The sequence below is a fragment of the Gigantopelta aegis genome, chromosome 8, assembly GCF_016097555.1.
Source record: "Gigantopelta aegis isolate Gae_Host chromosome 8, Gae_host_genome, whole genome shotgun sequence".
NCBI classification, from domain to species: domain Eukaryota; kingdom Metazoa; phylum Mollusca; class Gastropoda; order Neomphalida; family Peltospiridae; genus Gigantopelta; species Gigantopelta aegis.
Genome location: NC_054706.1, coordinates 46,627,539 through 46,645,038, shown reverse-complemented (window position 1 = coordinate 46,645,038; position 17,500 = coordinate 46,627,539). Strand labels below are relative to the sequence as shown.

The following is a 17,500-nucleotide window of genomic DNA, read 5'->3' as shown; positions in this document are numbered from 1 at the left end:
AGTGTCAGGTAGACTTGTGCTTGCAACATGTATGGAGTGCCTGTAAAAAAAAGTACTCAAATTTTGTGCGAAACTAGGGGTGTTGTAGAAACAACTGGTTATACCGAAAATGAGCCATGAAAGATACCATTTTCTGCAGTTAATACTTTGAGGTAGGGGTTGTAGTACTGATATTTATGGGTCATAGTTTGGTTGATATATTGCATATAGTGTTTTTAAACACAAACGTTAACATGGTCGCCTATGGGATTTTAATTGGTATAGTCCAACCTATACACGTAGCCCAGTGGACGAGCGCTCGCTTAATAGAAAAAAAGGAAAGGAATGTATGCCAAACGAAAACATACTAGTACATTTTAATCTACGGATATTTGGGTTAAAGGGACATTCCCGAGTTTGTGCAATTTTTAAGATGTTATCGACTAAAAGAGACTTTTTAACGATTATAATATATATATATATATATATATATATATATATATATATATATATATATATATATATATATATATATATTTGCATAAAATATTAGAGGCTGCATATTAAACGTGTTTCTGATCGTTCCAATATTTCTACTAGGTTAAATTTCATTTTATTTTCTAAAATCTATTTTTTCGTACGTACGAAATTATTTGAAGACCAAATCCAGTTTGAGCTTCTTACAAATATTAAGACGACCAGAAACACAATGAATATACAGACACTGATATTCTAAACAAGAAAATATATTTAATATGTACGTTTAATCGTAGAAATATTGTATTAGTCGGAAATATCTTACAATGCAGCAAACTCAGGAATGTCCCTTTAACAGACAAAACGGACCAAATCTTAAACAGCTTTACTCTTAGCTCGAGTCATCTCTAGCCCTCCCCTTATTGGTATCTTGTAGGGGAGGGCTAGAGAGAATTGTGTGTAATACTTCTGAAATCTACTGTATCTAAAATATAACTGTTTTCCTGAATCTGATGCCACAAAGCTTTAGTTTGATTATTCTCGAGTCCAGTCATGACATTAAACGTACATGTTGTTAACCAGTATGCATGTACATGTTGTTGACTCGATATATCTTACCCCAAGTTTAAATTCTAAAATACAGAAACAATCATATAGTCTAATGGGCTTTTGTTTAATACACGTTCTATGAGTATTTCTGAAAAGGTTATATCTACTCTGTTCAGAAAGGCAATCCGTAAGGTTGGCTAATAGTGAACAAGATCACAGAGGTCAAAGTTTAAGTAAGTGCAAAATTCGAATATTTAAAATCTAATATTCCCTTTCTTCATACGTTTTAAATAAAAGTGTTTTGAGTATTTCCTTAAACCCTGTAATTTATAATGTAACAAAATACAATGTAAATTGTGATTTATATCATGAAGAAAAATGCAAATAACCCCTAAATGGTTTTATTAATACCAATGGTCTCGTCAAACATTCATCCATCCATCCATTCATTCATTTATTCATTCATAAGTTTGAATGGGTATTTGAATTTGATGATCTAGTTGTGAAACGTTTACTGATTAACTACCACTTTTAATTTTCCAAGTCCACTTTACAGATAAAGAATAAAGGAATGAATGAATGGATGAATGAATGAATGGATGAATGAATGTTTTACAACACCCCAGCATGAAAAATACACCGGCTATTGAGTGTCAAACTATGGCAAATGCAAAAAGAAAGTGATGATCAACATCAATATAAAAATTCAAGAGGCAAAGACAAACACAGCGCAAAGAACTGTGCAAAAAATACAGATATCACAGAGAGATAAAATTAAACTTTAGAATGAAAGTCAGTATCAGGTAAATATTGTAATACAAGTTCTGGATGGAATCGAAATGATTCCAACACATTTCGTTATCCATATATAAGAATAAAGAAATATACTCTGAGGTTTATGAAGCTTTCTCGATTATTATTATCAAGATGAGTGGTAACAATCGCATGCAATACATTTAAACCGGCCTCGGTGGCATCGTGGTTGGGCCATCGGTCTACAGGCTGGTAGGTACTGGGTTCGGATCCCAGTCGAGGCATGGGATTTTTAATCCAGATACCGACTCCAAACCCTGAGTGAGTGCTTCGCAATGCTCAATGGGTAGGTGTAAACCAATTGCACCGACCAGTGATCCATAACTGGTTCAACAAAGGCCATGGTTTGTGCTATCCTGCCTGTGGGAAGCGCAAATAAAAGATCCCTTGCTGCTAATCGGAAAGAGTAGCCCATGAAGTGGCGACAGCGGGTTTCCTCTCAAAATTTGTGTGGTCCTTAACCATATGCCTAACGCCATATAACCGTAAATAAAATGTGCTGAGTGCGTAGTTAAATAAAGCATTTCTTTCTTTCTTTTGCAATACATTTAGAGGGACATTCCTGAGTTTGTTGCAATTATTAAGATGTTATTGACTAACAGGAACTTCTTAACGATTGTAATTGCATATAAATTATATATGTTTCTGCATAACAAATTAGTGGCTGTATATTAAACGTGTTTTTGATCTTTCTAATATTTGTACTACCTTAAATTTCATTTTATTTCCTAAAATTATTTTTCGTACGTACGAAATTATTTGAAGACAAAATCCAGTTCGGACGTCTTACAAATATCAAGACGACCAGAAACACATTGGATATACAGACACTGATATTCTAAACAAGAAAATATATTTAATATGTAAGCTTAATCGTAGAAATATTTTATTAGTCAAAAACATCTTACAATGCAGCAAACTCAGGAATGTCGCTTTAATATTTAAATTTAGTCACCTAAGTCTCTGTTTGTCGGAAACATCTTACAATGAACAGTCCCTTTAATACTAAATATGAGCTAATCGCAACTATTAGTGGGTGCAATTCCGGGTGACACTTTATATATCCTCCCCTGGCACTTTATATCCTCCCCTGGCACTTTATATCCGCTCCTGGCACTTTATATCCGCTCCTGGCAAATGTCACAAATACCGTATGTGTTGACACCCGTTAGAAAGTTAGGAACAAGCGTTGCAATGTACTGAAATGTCGTTCAACAAAATAAATTTGTTTCCATTCATTACAGGTCACGCGATACTCCGTGGAGTTTGTTGTTTATTTTTTAGTATATTTAAACCCCATTCTTAGTATATTTGCATATAAGAAGTGCGAAACGGCAAGACTCGGTGTGTAGTAATCATCTGAATAAACAATGAAAGCACGCGATACCACACAGAAAACATGCGAAACCAATCAAGTCAAAACACGACCATATTGCAAACCAAGGACAAGGTTAACAGAACACGACCGACTTCGATGGTCTGGTGGTTAGAGCGTCGGGGTTATTGGTGGTATGGCGGGTACTGGACATGTGCGTGTGTATGAATTTATCCCAGGGAGGAGGGGGTAGGCTGTGGGGAACGAAGCTTTTATGGGGGTTGAGTCATCCTTACCCAGGAAAAAGAAAAAATTTAATAGGGGTTTCGATCCTTGATCCAAAACCCACCCACCCACCCCCACCCCCACCCACCCCCACCCCCACCCCCACCCCCACCCCAGTATACGCGCGCATACTGGAGTTGCTTCTCAGTATCCCATCCCCATCAGTTGGCCCTTTGGATTATATACTCTTCAAAAGAAGAAACGCAAAACCACATTGTCGTAACATTTGGAGAATTGATTTAATTATTGAATGGTGAGTCCGATAATTACCAAATGTTGCAGGATTGTTCACAATTCACTCTAGTCCATTGTGAGTAAGTGATAGGACACACCACCAAGGTCAAGGTCATCTGGAGTCAATACCGGGTGTGGCCTCCACGTGTGTTGACAACTGTCTGGCACCGCCTGCCCATTGAAGCAACCAGAGTACGGATGACGTCCCGAGGGATGGTGGCCCACTCGGCCTGCAAGGCTGCTGCCAGCTCGGGCAGGGTCTGGGGCTGTGGTTGTCGCTGTCGGAGGCGTCGGTCCAACTCGTCCCATAGATTCTCAATTGGGTTCAAATCCGGTGATGTCGATGGCCAAGGAAGGACATTAATGTTGTTGTTCTGTAGGAAAGCCGTTGTGAGACGTGCTGTGTGAGGCCTGGCGTTGTCATGTTGGAACACTGCGTTGGCGTTGGCCATAACTGGAACGATGTGTGGCCGGAGGATCTGGTCAATGTAGCCCTGTGCATTCAGGTTGCCCTGCACGTGGACCAGGTCAGTTCTGCCAGTGTGTGAGATGGCTGCCCACACCATGACACTACCCCCGCCAAATCTGTGCACTTCCTGCACGCAGTTTGCCGCATAACGTTCACCACGACGCCTATACACGCGACATCTTCCATCATGACGTCGGAGCAGAAATCGGGACTCGTCACTGAACCACACCTGTCTCCATCGCAGTTGAGGCCATTGTCGATGAATCTGGCACCACTGCAGTCGGAGTCGACGGTGTTGTGGTGTTAAGATGACACCTCGAACTGGACGTCTGGCACGAAATTTACCTCACGTAGGCAGTTCCGTACGGTCTGGTCGGATATCCTGCGCAAACCTGGTATTGCTGCGGCTGTGGAGGTGGCAGTAGTCAATCGTTCCCGAAGGTGGCGTACCCGGATGTAGCGGTCCTGCCCGGGGGTAGTGACCCGTGGTCGACCGGATCTAGGGAGGTCACGTGTTGATCCATGTTGCTGGTAACGGTCCCACAGTCTGGAGATGGTGCTTGGGGACACATGGAATGCCCTGGCAACGGCCGTTCTGGATTCGCCTGCGTCTAGTCGGGCGATGGCATTGTTCTCTGCGGTTCACTGAGACGTGGCATGTCCTGGATTGTCAACTGTCGGCCAGATACAGAGGCCAGGCAAGCGAACACCCTGCACTTTTATACTGTCGGTGTTCATGTTGCACGTGCAGACAACGCACGTGCAGTGGTGACATGGTTTGCACGTGGCTGCGTTTTTGCGAATATTCACATTTTGGAACTTTATTGTACAGTAGCTGCGTTTTATCGAATGTAACCGTGGGAATGTGTTTGGGACATGCAATGACCTTATATTCACAAAGCATGAACCGGTAGGAAACATAAAATCGGAGTTATAACCCATTTGTACCCTTTTGCGTTTCTTTTTTTGAAGAGTATATATTATACTAGTCAATTCATAACAAAGGTGTAACAAAGGCCACGGTATTACCATGTATATTGATCGTATATTATACATTTGTAAGTACTATGATGTATAGTGATATATGTATGTTATGTGGATCACTGTTCTGAAATAAAATGTACTATTTACTACTATTATTATCCTGTCTTTGGGATAATGCATATAAAATATTCCTTGCTGCTAATCGAAAAGAGTAGCGGCAGCGGGTTTCCTATTTAATACCTTGTCCGACGTCATTTGACCGTAATTAGAATATATCTCAACCGTGTCAATAAAAACAATATTTCTTCCTTTCTTTCTCCGTATTGACTAAAAATAGAGTTGATTTTATCGGCGGGATACCACGGCATTCGACCTACTAAATGACCCAACAAAATTCTGTCTTAAAATGTATACGGTTAATTTGTACCAAAAAGTTTATTATTGAACCAGCTGAACAGTCGTCATATATTGAAATTGTTATCGATATTTTGGTATTTAACTTAATTATGGCAACGTAGTCATAAATCAGATTATTTTTTTTCATTTTTAATTATTAACACTAGTTATTTTCACTTAAACGTTCGGTGTTAAAATTAGTATGACTTGTGAAACTGTATGTACTTTGTGTGTCTTCTTTTACAATAACTGCAAGGTACTGATTTATGGTTCCACAACTTTAACATTACATTATAACTCTCTGGAGCAATACAGATTTTTTTTTTAAAGATATAAAAAAGAGGCTCTTTTACATGTTTTCACGGTATCGCGCGCTAGTTGAAGAGGAACGCACACAGGCAGCGTAAATTTCAAGTCCCGTTATATCGACGTCTAACGGTTCAGAAGGGAGGTGATGTTTACGTCCTGGACAGTGAGAGCAGAACAGCCTGTTTGAACCGTAACTAAATTTTAAAGGGACATTCCTGAGTTTTCTGCAATTTTTATGATGTTATCGACTAAGAGAGACTTTTTAACGATGGTAATTACATATCAAATATATTTTTCTGCATAAAATATTAGTGGCTGTATATTAAACGTGTTTCTGATCGTTCTAATATTTGTACTAGGTTAAATTTCATTTTATTGCCTAAAATGTATTTTTTTCGTACGTACAAAATTATTTGAAGACAAAATCCAGTTTGGGCTTCTTACAAATATTAAGACGACCAGAAACACATTGAATATACAGACACTGATATTCTAAACAAGAAAATATATTTAATATGTAAGTTTAATCGTAGAAATATTTTAGTTTTCGGAAACATCTTACAATGCAGCAAACTCAGGAATGTTCCTTTAAAATCTCAAATTTATTACAAAATAATTGAAATGAAAAAATTTGATCTGTATGGCACAGTGGTTAAACTAGCGGCGTTTCAGACTGGTAGCCACTGAGTTCGTATCTCACTACTGTATCGGGGTGGGGTGTACTTCATTGGACGAGTGCTCGTCTGATGTGCGACTGATCGCAGGATCAACCACCCACGGTGGATTCGGTTTATTCCAGTCTCAATCAAGTGACCCACGACTGATATATCAAAGACCGTGGTATGCAACATCGTGTCTACGGGAAAATGCACAGAAAATATCCTTTGCTCTTTTAACTTTAGGAGTAGCCTATGGGGCAGTTGTGGGTTTCCTCTCTTTCTCTCTACCGGACAAGTATCGAAATAAGCGCATGTTGGACACCAAAATAGCCATAGTATCAAATGTGCTTCCCTCCCTTCCCCCCCCCCCCCCCCAAAAAAAAAAGAAGAACAAAAAGAGAGAAAAAACGTGTACTCAGGAGATGTCCAGATACACTTTCCTTTCTTTTCCCACGAGTCTGACCTCGTGTGAGTACAACGCTGAGGTCACTGGCGACCAGTGCTCCACGACTGATAAATGTACACCAAAGACCGTGGATCGCTACAGACCATCTACAATCGATACGTTTTAATGGAAATACAGACACAGACTCGACGGATCGGGAAACGTACGAGAACACGCTATTTGCGTCTGTGTGCAACGATCTGCGACGATCTGCGGCGTATTACAGAGTTTATGTGATTCAGTGATAGACTAACCCGCGGACGTCTAAACAGACTTCCCAGACAGTTAACTGAGGTGTTTAGGATGTAGTGTTCCTGTACCTGATTTTCATATCAACATTTTTTTTTTTTTTTTTTTTTTTACATGACAATGAAGTTATTGTACCATTATATACTCACTTTCATTATCTTCCGCTGTCAGGACCTTGACCTAAAATGAGAAACGGAAACGAAATAACATCACAGGTGGTAAAACATTAAGTGGGAAGGATTTGGGCCATTTACCCCGGGAAAGCGATCACCACACCAGACACATTTGAGGAACTGGAAGAGGAAGTAAGTTAATGGAAATAGGTAATGTCTCTCGGCTTGCTTCGGAAATGTGCTGTGTGGATTCCAGTTCAAAGAACTGTAAACATTAATCATAGCCATACAGATGAGATGAGTTTGTTTTGTTTAACGACTCCACTAGAGCACACTGATTTATTACTCATCGGCTATTGGATGTCAAACCCCCCCCCCTCCCCACACACACACACACACGAGGCTATTGGATGTCAACCATATGCTCATTTTGACACAGTCATGGAGAGGAAACCCGCTACATGTTTTCATTAGTAGCAAGGGATGTTTTATATGCACCACCCCACAGACAGGATAGCACATACCACGGCCTTCGATATACCAGTCGTGGTGCACTGGCTGGAACGAGAGATAGCCCAATGGGCCCAACGACGGGGATCGATCCTAGACCGACCGCGCATCAAGCGAGCGCTTTGCCACTGCGCTACATCCCGTCCCCTAGACATCCAGAAGGCTTGCATATGGTGGTATGCAGTTGGGCTGGATTTGAATTTATTATGTTTCGCAAACTAGTTTATAAAACTACACAGACTAGTTTCAACCCGTGGCAGTAACACGTGTTTACTATTGTCCGAACCAAAACTACAAAACGATAAACTCTACAATAATTGAGTGATTGCCGTTAGACTTTGAAATGGCCAAAGTTTTGTCCAGTACCGTACAAATCGCAACATAAAAAAACCACACTTTATACAGATTCCACACACGAGACTGCATACGATGTCGCCGATATTGTCTTTGCTGAGATTGCATAGGGAGAAATACAGCAGTTTTCTGCCGTCTGCCATCATTTTGCTTGTTTATGGGAAATACCTTCAAGAAGGGGTGAAAGCCTCCAAAGTATTTGAAACAGTTACTATGAATCGATGATCTCTAAAGTGGTATCATTAAATAATAATAATAATATAATAATAATAAAATTAATAATATGACGTAAACCATCACGTTTGCTTTTATATCATAACATGTTATGACGTGTTAGATTAAGTCCTATCCTTTCACCCCTCTTGAAGAATATTCCATAAAATGTCAATATGGCAGCTGATACAAAATTACATCCTTTTTCCCTATGCGCTCTCGGCGAAGTCGATATAGGTGACATGGTTATCATCTGGTATGTGGAATCTGTGTCATTGTAATGTTTTTTTTCAAGATTTGTGTCTGGACAAACTTTGGAGGAAATCTAACGGCAATTAAAGGTAGGAGAGTAATTTTTCGTAGTTGTTAACAATTTGGTTCGGACAATTGGTACGTGTATCTAGTATCATGATATATAACCTGTCTGAGTCTTTCGCTGTCATCTATACGTTTTGCAACAACCCGTTGTAAGATAAATGGTAACCTATCTAAAGACGAGAGTAATACATCTTTCGTGTGAGGTAAATAGCCAATAGTATTACCCATATGGTTAACTATATCTTGGTACATATCAAAGCGATACGTCCCACTAGAATGCTAGGTGGGACGTAACATTTTTGACGTCACACGATGACGTCATCAATTAGCGCAATACAACTTTACAGGAACATCAACGAAACGAGAAGAGTGATAAAAATTAAGATCAATTATGGGTAATAAATTGAATATTAAACTCGCTACCATTTTGTATCATGTTTATGTCCCTAGTGAAATAACTGGACAATTATTTCACTCGCGACATAAACACGATACGAAATGGAAGCAACCGATAGCGAGAAAATGGCGTTCAGGTTAAAAGGTATTAACGTTAATGGCGTGTTCTAAATGATTAAATAATGAAAAATATACTCAATACTAGACTGCAATCTTAAGTTTATAAATAGTAACCGTCCTGTGCACACCGGCGTTGTAGATCTTAACCTACAGATATACATCTCATTCTTTAACTCTTTCTCGTGTTTGTGCAAGTGCACATATAATTTTAAAATGTCGACGATTATTTGAATTGACAATCACAGCTGGTGCTAACTGCTTATAGCTGAAATTTGAACTTTATAATTAAAGTTGTGGTTGTTTTTTTTATCTTGCGCACTAACAGATGTGTCAAATTGTGTAAAGACCAAATGATACATTTCAGGATTTTTTTTTTTTTTTCGAAAACCAATTGCATTAAAGGCAAAGTGGCATGGCATTTGACCTACAAAATATTGCAATATACATTTAATATATCCCGAAATGTACTTTACCCTGTTCAGTCAGCTACATAATTGTTACATCCCACTTGTTATTGATACACATGTATTTAGTGCATTATTACATTATTACATTGCGAAGGGAGGGGGAGGGGGGACGTAGCACAGTGGTACAGCACTCGCCTGATGTGCACTCGAACTAGAATCGATTCCCGTCGGTGGGCCCATTGGGAAATTTCTCGTTCCAGGCAGTGCTCCACAAGTGCTGTAACAAAGGCCGTGGTACGTACTATCCTGTCTGTGGGATGATGCATATACAAGATCCTTTGCTGCTAATCGAAAAGAGTAGCCCATGAAGTGGCGACAGCGGGTTTCCTCTCTCAATATCTGTGTGGTCCTTAATCATATTATGTCCGACGCTATATAACCGTAAATAAAATGTGTTGAGTGCGTCGTTAAATAAAACATTTCCTTCCTTCCTATTACATTACGACAACTGTAAACAAATAGTCCATCTTTTTGCTACCACTATTTGTTTAAACTGGTTGCAAAACGGCTTTATAGTATGGCATCACACCACCATTTGTCCTATTGTTACGTGTTTTAGCAGCGTTATTTCTTGTAGCAGCTTAATATAGTCCGGTTTAGGAAATTCTTCCTCATAAAAAAAAAAAAAAAATACAAATTCGGATATGCCTTGTGAAATCTTTGTTTGGTGATTACAAGTAGGTTGACACCATTAGTATTTAAATAACTAATAGGTAACTGATAAGTGTAGTCAAGGGGAATAACCTAACAGTAGTGCAAGTGACGCTGTACAACGTTACCGTCAGTTCTGTACTTCGCGCTGCACTCGCATGTCTAGTACTCAACATCATGTTGAATGGAGAAACAAAAGCAGCATGATGCGGTGCTCTGGCACGAGGGTCGCTAACAACGTTTTCGTGGTCAACCAGTGTTGATTTTTTGCACGGTAGTCACGCGATCCTCTGAATGTTTTATTTATTTTAAATTTCACAAATGTTTTTCATAGGAATTGTATTTGACTGTATGGATTAATTAATGGTGGTGTGTAACCTTATCACAGCAAGCATTAGCTGAAAGGAAACTCGTGTTCTGTCTAGATCTTAGCAGACCACTTGCTTTGCGATTCTGCATTTAAATTAATCACAGACCTGCAGGGCCCATATTTTCGAAACTATCTATTAGCGCTACGATATGGTAAAAACATCGTAGGCTACGCCGTTACTATGCTGTGTGTTGTAGTGAGGTCATAGCCTACGATGTTTTTACGATATCGTAGTGCTAAGATAGTGCAAAATAATATCGGCGCAGATAGTACCTTAGGCCCCAAGGAATGGTGGGGGTGGGGCGGCACGGGCTCTCAACTACAGGACGAAAATGTACATCTTTTTTTTTTTCCTACTCTATATTAATAAAGGCAAAAATATGGCTTGTGCCCCCCATCACCCCCCCCCCACACACACACACACACACACACACACGAGGCTGTGACCCCTCACTAGAGACTGTACTCCGTCACTCCATATATCCTATTCCTTTCAGCACAAACAAAGGACTAAATAAAGAAATAAAGACTTGTCGGTCATTTATTTCGATACCTAGCTACATTTATGCTGTATGAAGTATTTCCTGCAAACAACCAGTTGAAAAAACCCAACATATTCCCACATTCTTTGGGTGTATGTGTGGGTGTTTTGCTTTTGTTAGATTTAACGAAGTATTTTTCTTCTGTATTGTTTTTCCTCTGCATAAAACCTGTCAAGATTGTTTCAAGCTAGACAGAGAACAAGCAAAACAGCATTGCGTGTCACTCAGTTTTTTCTTTCATCTTTCCAGTTTCTAAATGTCTCATTACCCGTCTATTGTGTCTGTTGGAGGCAGGTCTCTCCTGAACATGGCGAACACCCAACGTGCCCCACATCATGACACGTACACCATGGTTCACGGAAACGACGGTAGACCTTAAACATGGTTCCGTGCAGGTCTGATTGACTGGGCGACTGGTTAACGATCTCAGTACATAGCAAAACATGTCATATATACCGAATTCCAAAAGAACCGCGAGTACAATTTTCGGCTGAACCCACGAAATTTAGTTTTCTTAAGAAGGACTTAACATATGACTGGATTCAGGTGAGATTACATGTTGATATACGGTGTAGTGTTTCACAGAACTGACAGTTTGTAATCAAGTAAACGTGTTCTAATTACAAACTAACCATAACGTTGATTTGTGTTTCTTTTGCTGTACAGCGTATTGTTAAAATAATTGCAGGGTGGCAATCCTCTCTCTCTCTCTCTCTCTCTCTCTCTCTCTCTCTCTCTCTCTCTCTCTCTCTTTCATTATCTCTTTCTTTCTTCTCTCTTGCTTCTCTCTTTCTCTTTCTCTCTCTTTTCTCTCTATTTCTTTCTCACGTTCTCTCTATTTCTTACTCTCAAACTTTCTTTCTCTTTCTCTCTCTCTCTCTCTTTCTCTGTTGCTGTCTGTCTGTCTGTCTCTCTCTCTCTCTCTCTCTCTCTCTCTCTCTCTCTCTCTCTCTCTCTCTCTCTCTCTCTCTCTCTCTCTCTCTCTCCTCATCTCTTTTACTCAGTCTTTGAGTCTATTTTCTCTGTGTATTTCTTTCTGTATGTCGATTTGTCTGTCCCTATCTCAATATCTCTCTATCTCTCTGTCATAATGCAGCAAGGGACCTTTTATATGCCCTTTCCCACAGACAGGAAAGCACCTACCACGACCTTTGACCAGTTGTGGTGCACTGGTTAGAACGAGGAAAAAAACAATCAGTTTAATGGATCCATCGAGGTGGTTTAATCCTGCGAGGAAAGCACTTCAAACGATTCAAGAGTCCCCACTAACCAAGAAAGAAACCTACATCAAAGATAAAATAATGTATTTAAAACAATATGGAACGACTTACAACAGGCTCTCTCTCTCTCTCTCTCTCTCTCTCTCTCTCTCTCTCTCTCTCTCTCTCTCTCTCTATATATATATATATATATATATATATATATATATATATATATCTGGCTATCTCTCTTCTCTCTCTCTTATCTTCTTTATCTCACGCTTTTGTCTCTTGTTCTGTCTTACTCTCTCTCTTACCCATTCTTTATTATGTATCTCTCTCCCCATCTCATCTCTTCATTCTTCATCTCTCTCTCTCTCTCTCTCTCTCTCTCTCTCTCTCTCTCTCTCTCTCTCTCTCTCTCTCTCTCTCTCTCTTTAAATCTCTATTTCGACGAGCACCAAGTTGTTTCAATTAAACATAATCTCTATAATGTGGAATAACTCCCGTTATATTGCTGCCGCGGTTTTCGTCTGGGTTAATGTTAAACGTATTGCTTCTTTCTTAGCCTATAATATGAAGTAGAGTCTGGAGCTGGTTACCTCGTTCCGCCAGACACTACGGCGAGCACTCGAATTATTAAACAGCTTATAGCGGCGAATTTTCTAAATGCAAAACCAATTATTACCACCTAAGGTTTCCCCCTTCATGCTATGAACACAGTATCGAGGTTACCGCGTGCTAGATGCCTTCACAAACTCCTGAATAAGCAATTACGTCAGTGTTGTACAAGAAGAATCACTTATATAATTTATATGACGAGACTACAGTGAAATGATTTTCAATTTCTATTGTCTGTCTGTCTGTCTGTCTGTTTGAGTGTCTGTCTGTTTGTCGTCTGACTGTCGGTCTGACTGTATTTCTGTATGTATGTGAGTCTGGCTGTATGTCTGTCTGGTTGCCTGTGTGTCTGGCTGGTTGTCCGTCTGGCTGTATATCTGGCTGTCTTACTGTATTTCTGTATGTCTGGCTGTGTGTCTGGTTGTATGTCTGTGTGTCTGGCTGTATGTATGTATGTCTGGCTGTATGTCTGTATGTATGTGAGTCTGGCTGTATGTCTGTCTGGCTGCCTGTGTGTCTGGCTGGTTGTCCGTCTGGCTGTATATCTGGCTGTCTTACTGTATTTCTGTATGTCTGGCTGTGTGTCTGGTTGTATGTCTGTGTGTCTGGCTGTATGTATGTATGTCTGTCTGGCTGTCTGTATGTCTGTCTGGCTGTATGACTATCTGGCTGGCTGTATGTCTGTCTCGCTGTTTGTATGGCTGTATATCTGACTGACTTATGTCTGTCTGTATGTCTCGCTGTATGTCTGGCTGTTTGTCTGGCTGTATATCTGACTGACTTATGTCTGTCTGTATGCCTCGCTGTATGTCTGGCTGTATGTCTGGCTGTATATCTGACTGACTTATCTATGTCTGTATGTCTCGCTGTATGTCTGTCTGGCTGTTTGGCTGTATATCTGACTGACTGATGTCTGTCTGTATGTCTCGCTGTATGTCTGTCTGGCTGTTTGGCTGTATATCTGACTGACTGATTTATGTCTGTCTGTATGTCTCGCTGTATGTCTGGCTGTTTGTCTGGCTGTATATCTGACTGACTTATGTCTGTCTGTATGTCTCGCTGTATGTCTGTCTGGCTGTTTGGCTGTATATCTGACTGACTTATGTCTGTCTGTATGTCTCGCTGTATGTCTGGCTGTTTGTCTGGCTGTATATCTGACTGACTTATGTCTGTCTGTATGTCTCGCTGTATGTCTGGCTGTATATCTGACTGACTTATGTCTGTCTGTATGTCTCGCTGTATGTCTGGCTGTTTGTCTGGCTGTATATCTGACTGACTTATGTATGTCTGTATGTCTCGCTGTATGTCTGTCTGTTTGACTGTATATCTGACTGACTTATGTCTGTCTGTATGTCTCGCTGTATGTCTGGCTGTTTGTCTGGCTGTATATCTGACTGACTTATGTCTGTCTGTATGTCTCGCTGTATGTCTGTCTGTTTGTCTGGCTGTATACCTGACTGACTTATGTCTGTCTGTATGTCTCGCTGTATGTCTGTCTGTTTGTCTGGCTGTATATCTGACTGACTTATGTCTGTCTGTATGTCTCGCTGTATGTCTGACTGTTTGGCTGTATATCTGACTGACTTATGTCTGTCTGTATGTCTCGCTGTATGTCTGGATGTTTGTCTGTCTGTATATCTGACTGACTTATGTCTGTCTGTATGTCTCGCTGTATGGCTGGCTGTTTGTCTGGCTGTATATCTGGCTGTATGTCTGACTGTATGTCTGACTGTGTGTCTGACTGTATGTCTGGCTGTTTGTCTCGCTGTATGTCTCGCTCTATGTCTGGCTGTTTGTCTGGCTGTATATCTGGCTGTATGCCTGGCTGTATGTCTGGGTGGCTGGCTGGCTGGATATACATTTGTCTGACTGTATGTCTGTGTCATGGGGATCCTATAATACCCGTAACTGAATAAAACAGGATTATCCAAATCTCTCTCCTAACTGTATATCTATTAGATCTCTCTGTATCGGGCAGTTCGATACCCGAGTGGCTCGGCTCTAGGTATAAACAGAGATAAGATCTTATATAAAGTATAATATATAGTACGTTTAGTTCACTAGAAAACACAACAAAACACAATACACGTTGGAATCTGCATTAACCTTAAGCTGACAAATATATTTGCCGCAGTTAATTAATTAACAACAACAATAATAATAACAACCCAGAACTAATCACTTAATTAGTTAATCACTAGGTGTCTAGTTTACACAATATTCTAATCACTTCACCGTGATACAACACACACACGTGTGATAATTGAGAAACGCTTCCAGGGGAACTTAATTAATAAAGGAGTTACAACTCTATTCCTAACTGGTTCATTTTTAATTAACCCTTAACTACTCATTCAGTAACCTTGTAATACAGACGTAATACTGGTACCTATCACAATAAAGACAATAACCTACAGTTTACCTAGGTCCTCTAGGATGACTGGCTAAGCTTTAATAATTTTAGAACAGTGAAGCCTACAATTTACTTCGTCATTTTACCGGAATTCTGTCTAAATAATATTGGTATAATACAGTATTAAAATATTTAAAGTCACATCAATCACATCAAGGTTATACAACAGAGCAGAAATATATATTTACCAAGTCCAAACGGACGCGTTCCCCGGAAGCCTTCCAATATGTTTCTCCCCGATATCTCTAAAATCCTATCTATTTATTCAAAAAATCTCAGAGACAGCGAATATCGCCTGGGGGCACAACGCGGTCCCTCACCTATCATGTGAATTTCCACCACTCCCAGAGTCGATATATTTTCTTAGATGACCAGACATACTGTCGCCAGTTCGCCAGAAATACCCAGGTCATAAACCGTTCTACCGGAGTTATTACGTAACTACTGGCCACATGACCTCGGCACCTGGTCTGGGTGTGTATTAGGGGGTACGGTCGCGCGGAGGTATTACGTAACCAAGTTCCCACTTGGTCTAAGTGCATATTGGGAACAGCTCGACCACCGTCGCGCGGGGGTATTACGTAACCACGCCGCACACGGCCCTCTGAAACAATTAATAAAAAAATAAGAGCATGTTCCGTCACAGTCTGATTGTATATATGGCTGTATGTCTGTCTGTATGTTGGCTATATGCTTGGTTGTCTGTCTGGCTTTTTGGCTGCCTTGCTGTCTGTCTTGCTGGCTGTAATTCTGTTTGTATGTATGTCTGGCTGTACGTTTATCTGACTGTATGTCTGTCTGGCTGTATGTCTGGCTGTTTGGATGGCTGTTTGGCTGTATGTATGTATGTGTGGGTGTCTGTCTGACTGACTGACTGTATGCCTGGCTGTATGTCTGGCAGTTTGGCTGTCTGTCTGGCTGTATGTCTGTCTGGTTCTCTGTATGTCTGGCTGTTTGTCTAGCTGTCTGTCTGGCTGTTCTCTTAGATCATTCCTATCATCAACAGTAGCACAGATCCAACTATTTAAGATGCATTCCCAAATTTCGCTAGTTGACTTGTATTAATGATAAATAACAACAAATCAATCGATCGGACACATATCCTTTGAATAATTAACTAAAAATGATATATTAAATACATTTTGCCATTTAGAATTTTTATGTCAGTACACCCAATATTAATATGTTTGTGTGTGTGTGTGTGTGTGGGGGGGGGGGGGGGGGTCTAATACATCTTCTTTCTTTTTTGTACGTACGGAATGATTGGGAAGGAAAATCCTATTTTGTTAAAATAGCAACAAACCCAGGATAGTGACAGTCTCTTTAAGAATAAATCCATTCGATTCACCAGACAAAAGCAATGATAAATGGTTAACTATGGTTATGCTCCCTCTTCCTGTCCTTGATTTGCTGATTTGTGGAACAGCCTGTGAACAATACCTACACGACATAACGGTTTAAGACTGGTAGGTACTGGGTTCCTGTTGCATCTGAGGCAATGGAGCATTTTTCATTCCAGTACCGGCTCTAACCCAGGCTCAGTAGGAAGGTATAAGGCCAATAACATCTCGGGTGGGACTTTGGGAGTGTCTATCGAGTGTGTGTCCCCTACGTGGGGGATGATTACCCGGCAGATACTGCAAGTTCAGTGTACCCCGGTCTCAGGTGATACCGAGGTAGCTTAACTCATATCAATCGTGGAGCATGACCCTCTCAAGTAGTCATACCGAAAAATAAATACTTCGACTCCACCAAACATAGCATTATCATCGTCTCATTATCATCATTTATATATGCTTGTGATGTTTAAACGAAATACGTTTTTGTCTCTGTGTTACAAGCTAGTGGCGTCTTAAAAACAAAAACAACCCTTCCTCCCCCCCAAAACAAACAACAAAAAACAATACAAAACAAAAACAAAAACAAAAACTAAAACAAAAACAAAACAAAACAAAAACAAACAAACAAAAAACCTCAAACAAATCACTAGCAAACAAAACAGGACCAAACCATAACACAAAACAACAAAATAGCAAAACAAAACAAACAT

The 17,500-nt window shown here is 40.0% G+C and overlaps 1 protein-coding gene across 1 annotated transcript in view; it reads right to left on the bottom strand.

Moving 5' to 3' along the window:
* LOC121379062 (A disintegrin and metalloproteinase with thrombospondin motifs 3-like) overlaps positions 1-17,500 on the bottom strand; it is a 71,883-nt gene that overhangs the window by 51,781 nt on the left and 2,602 nt on the right. Inside the window, exon 2 of the mRNA XM_041507520.1 lies at positions 7,313-7,343. Within this exon, the coding sequence (XP_041363454.1) occupies positions 7,313-7,343 (31 nt within the window). The remainder of the gene's footprint in view (positions 1-7,312; positions 7,344-17,500) is intronic.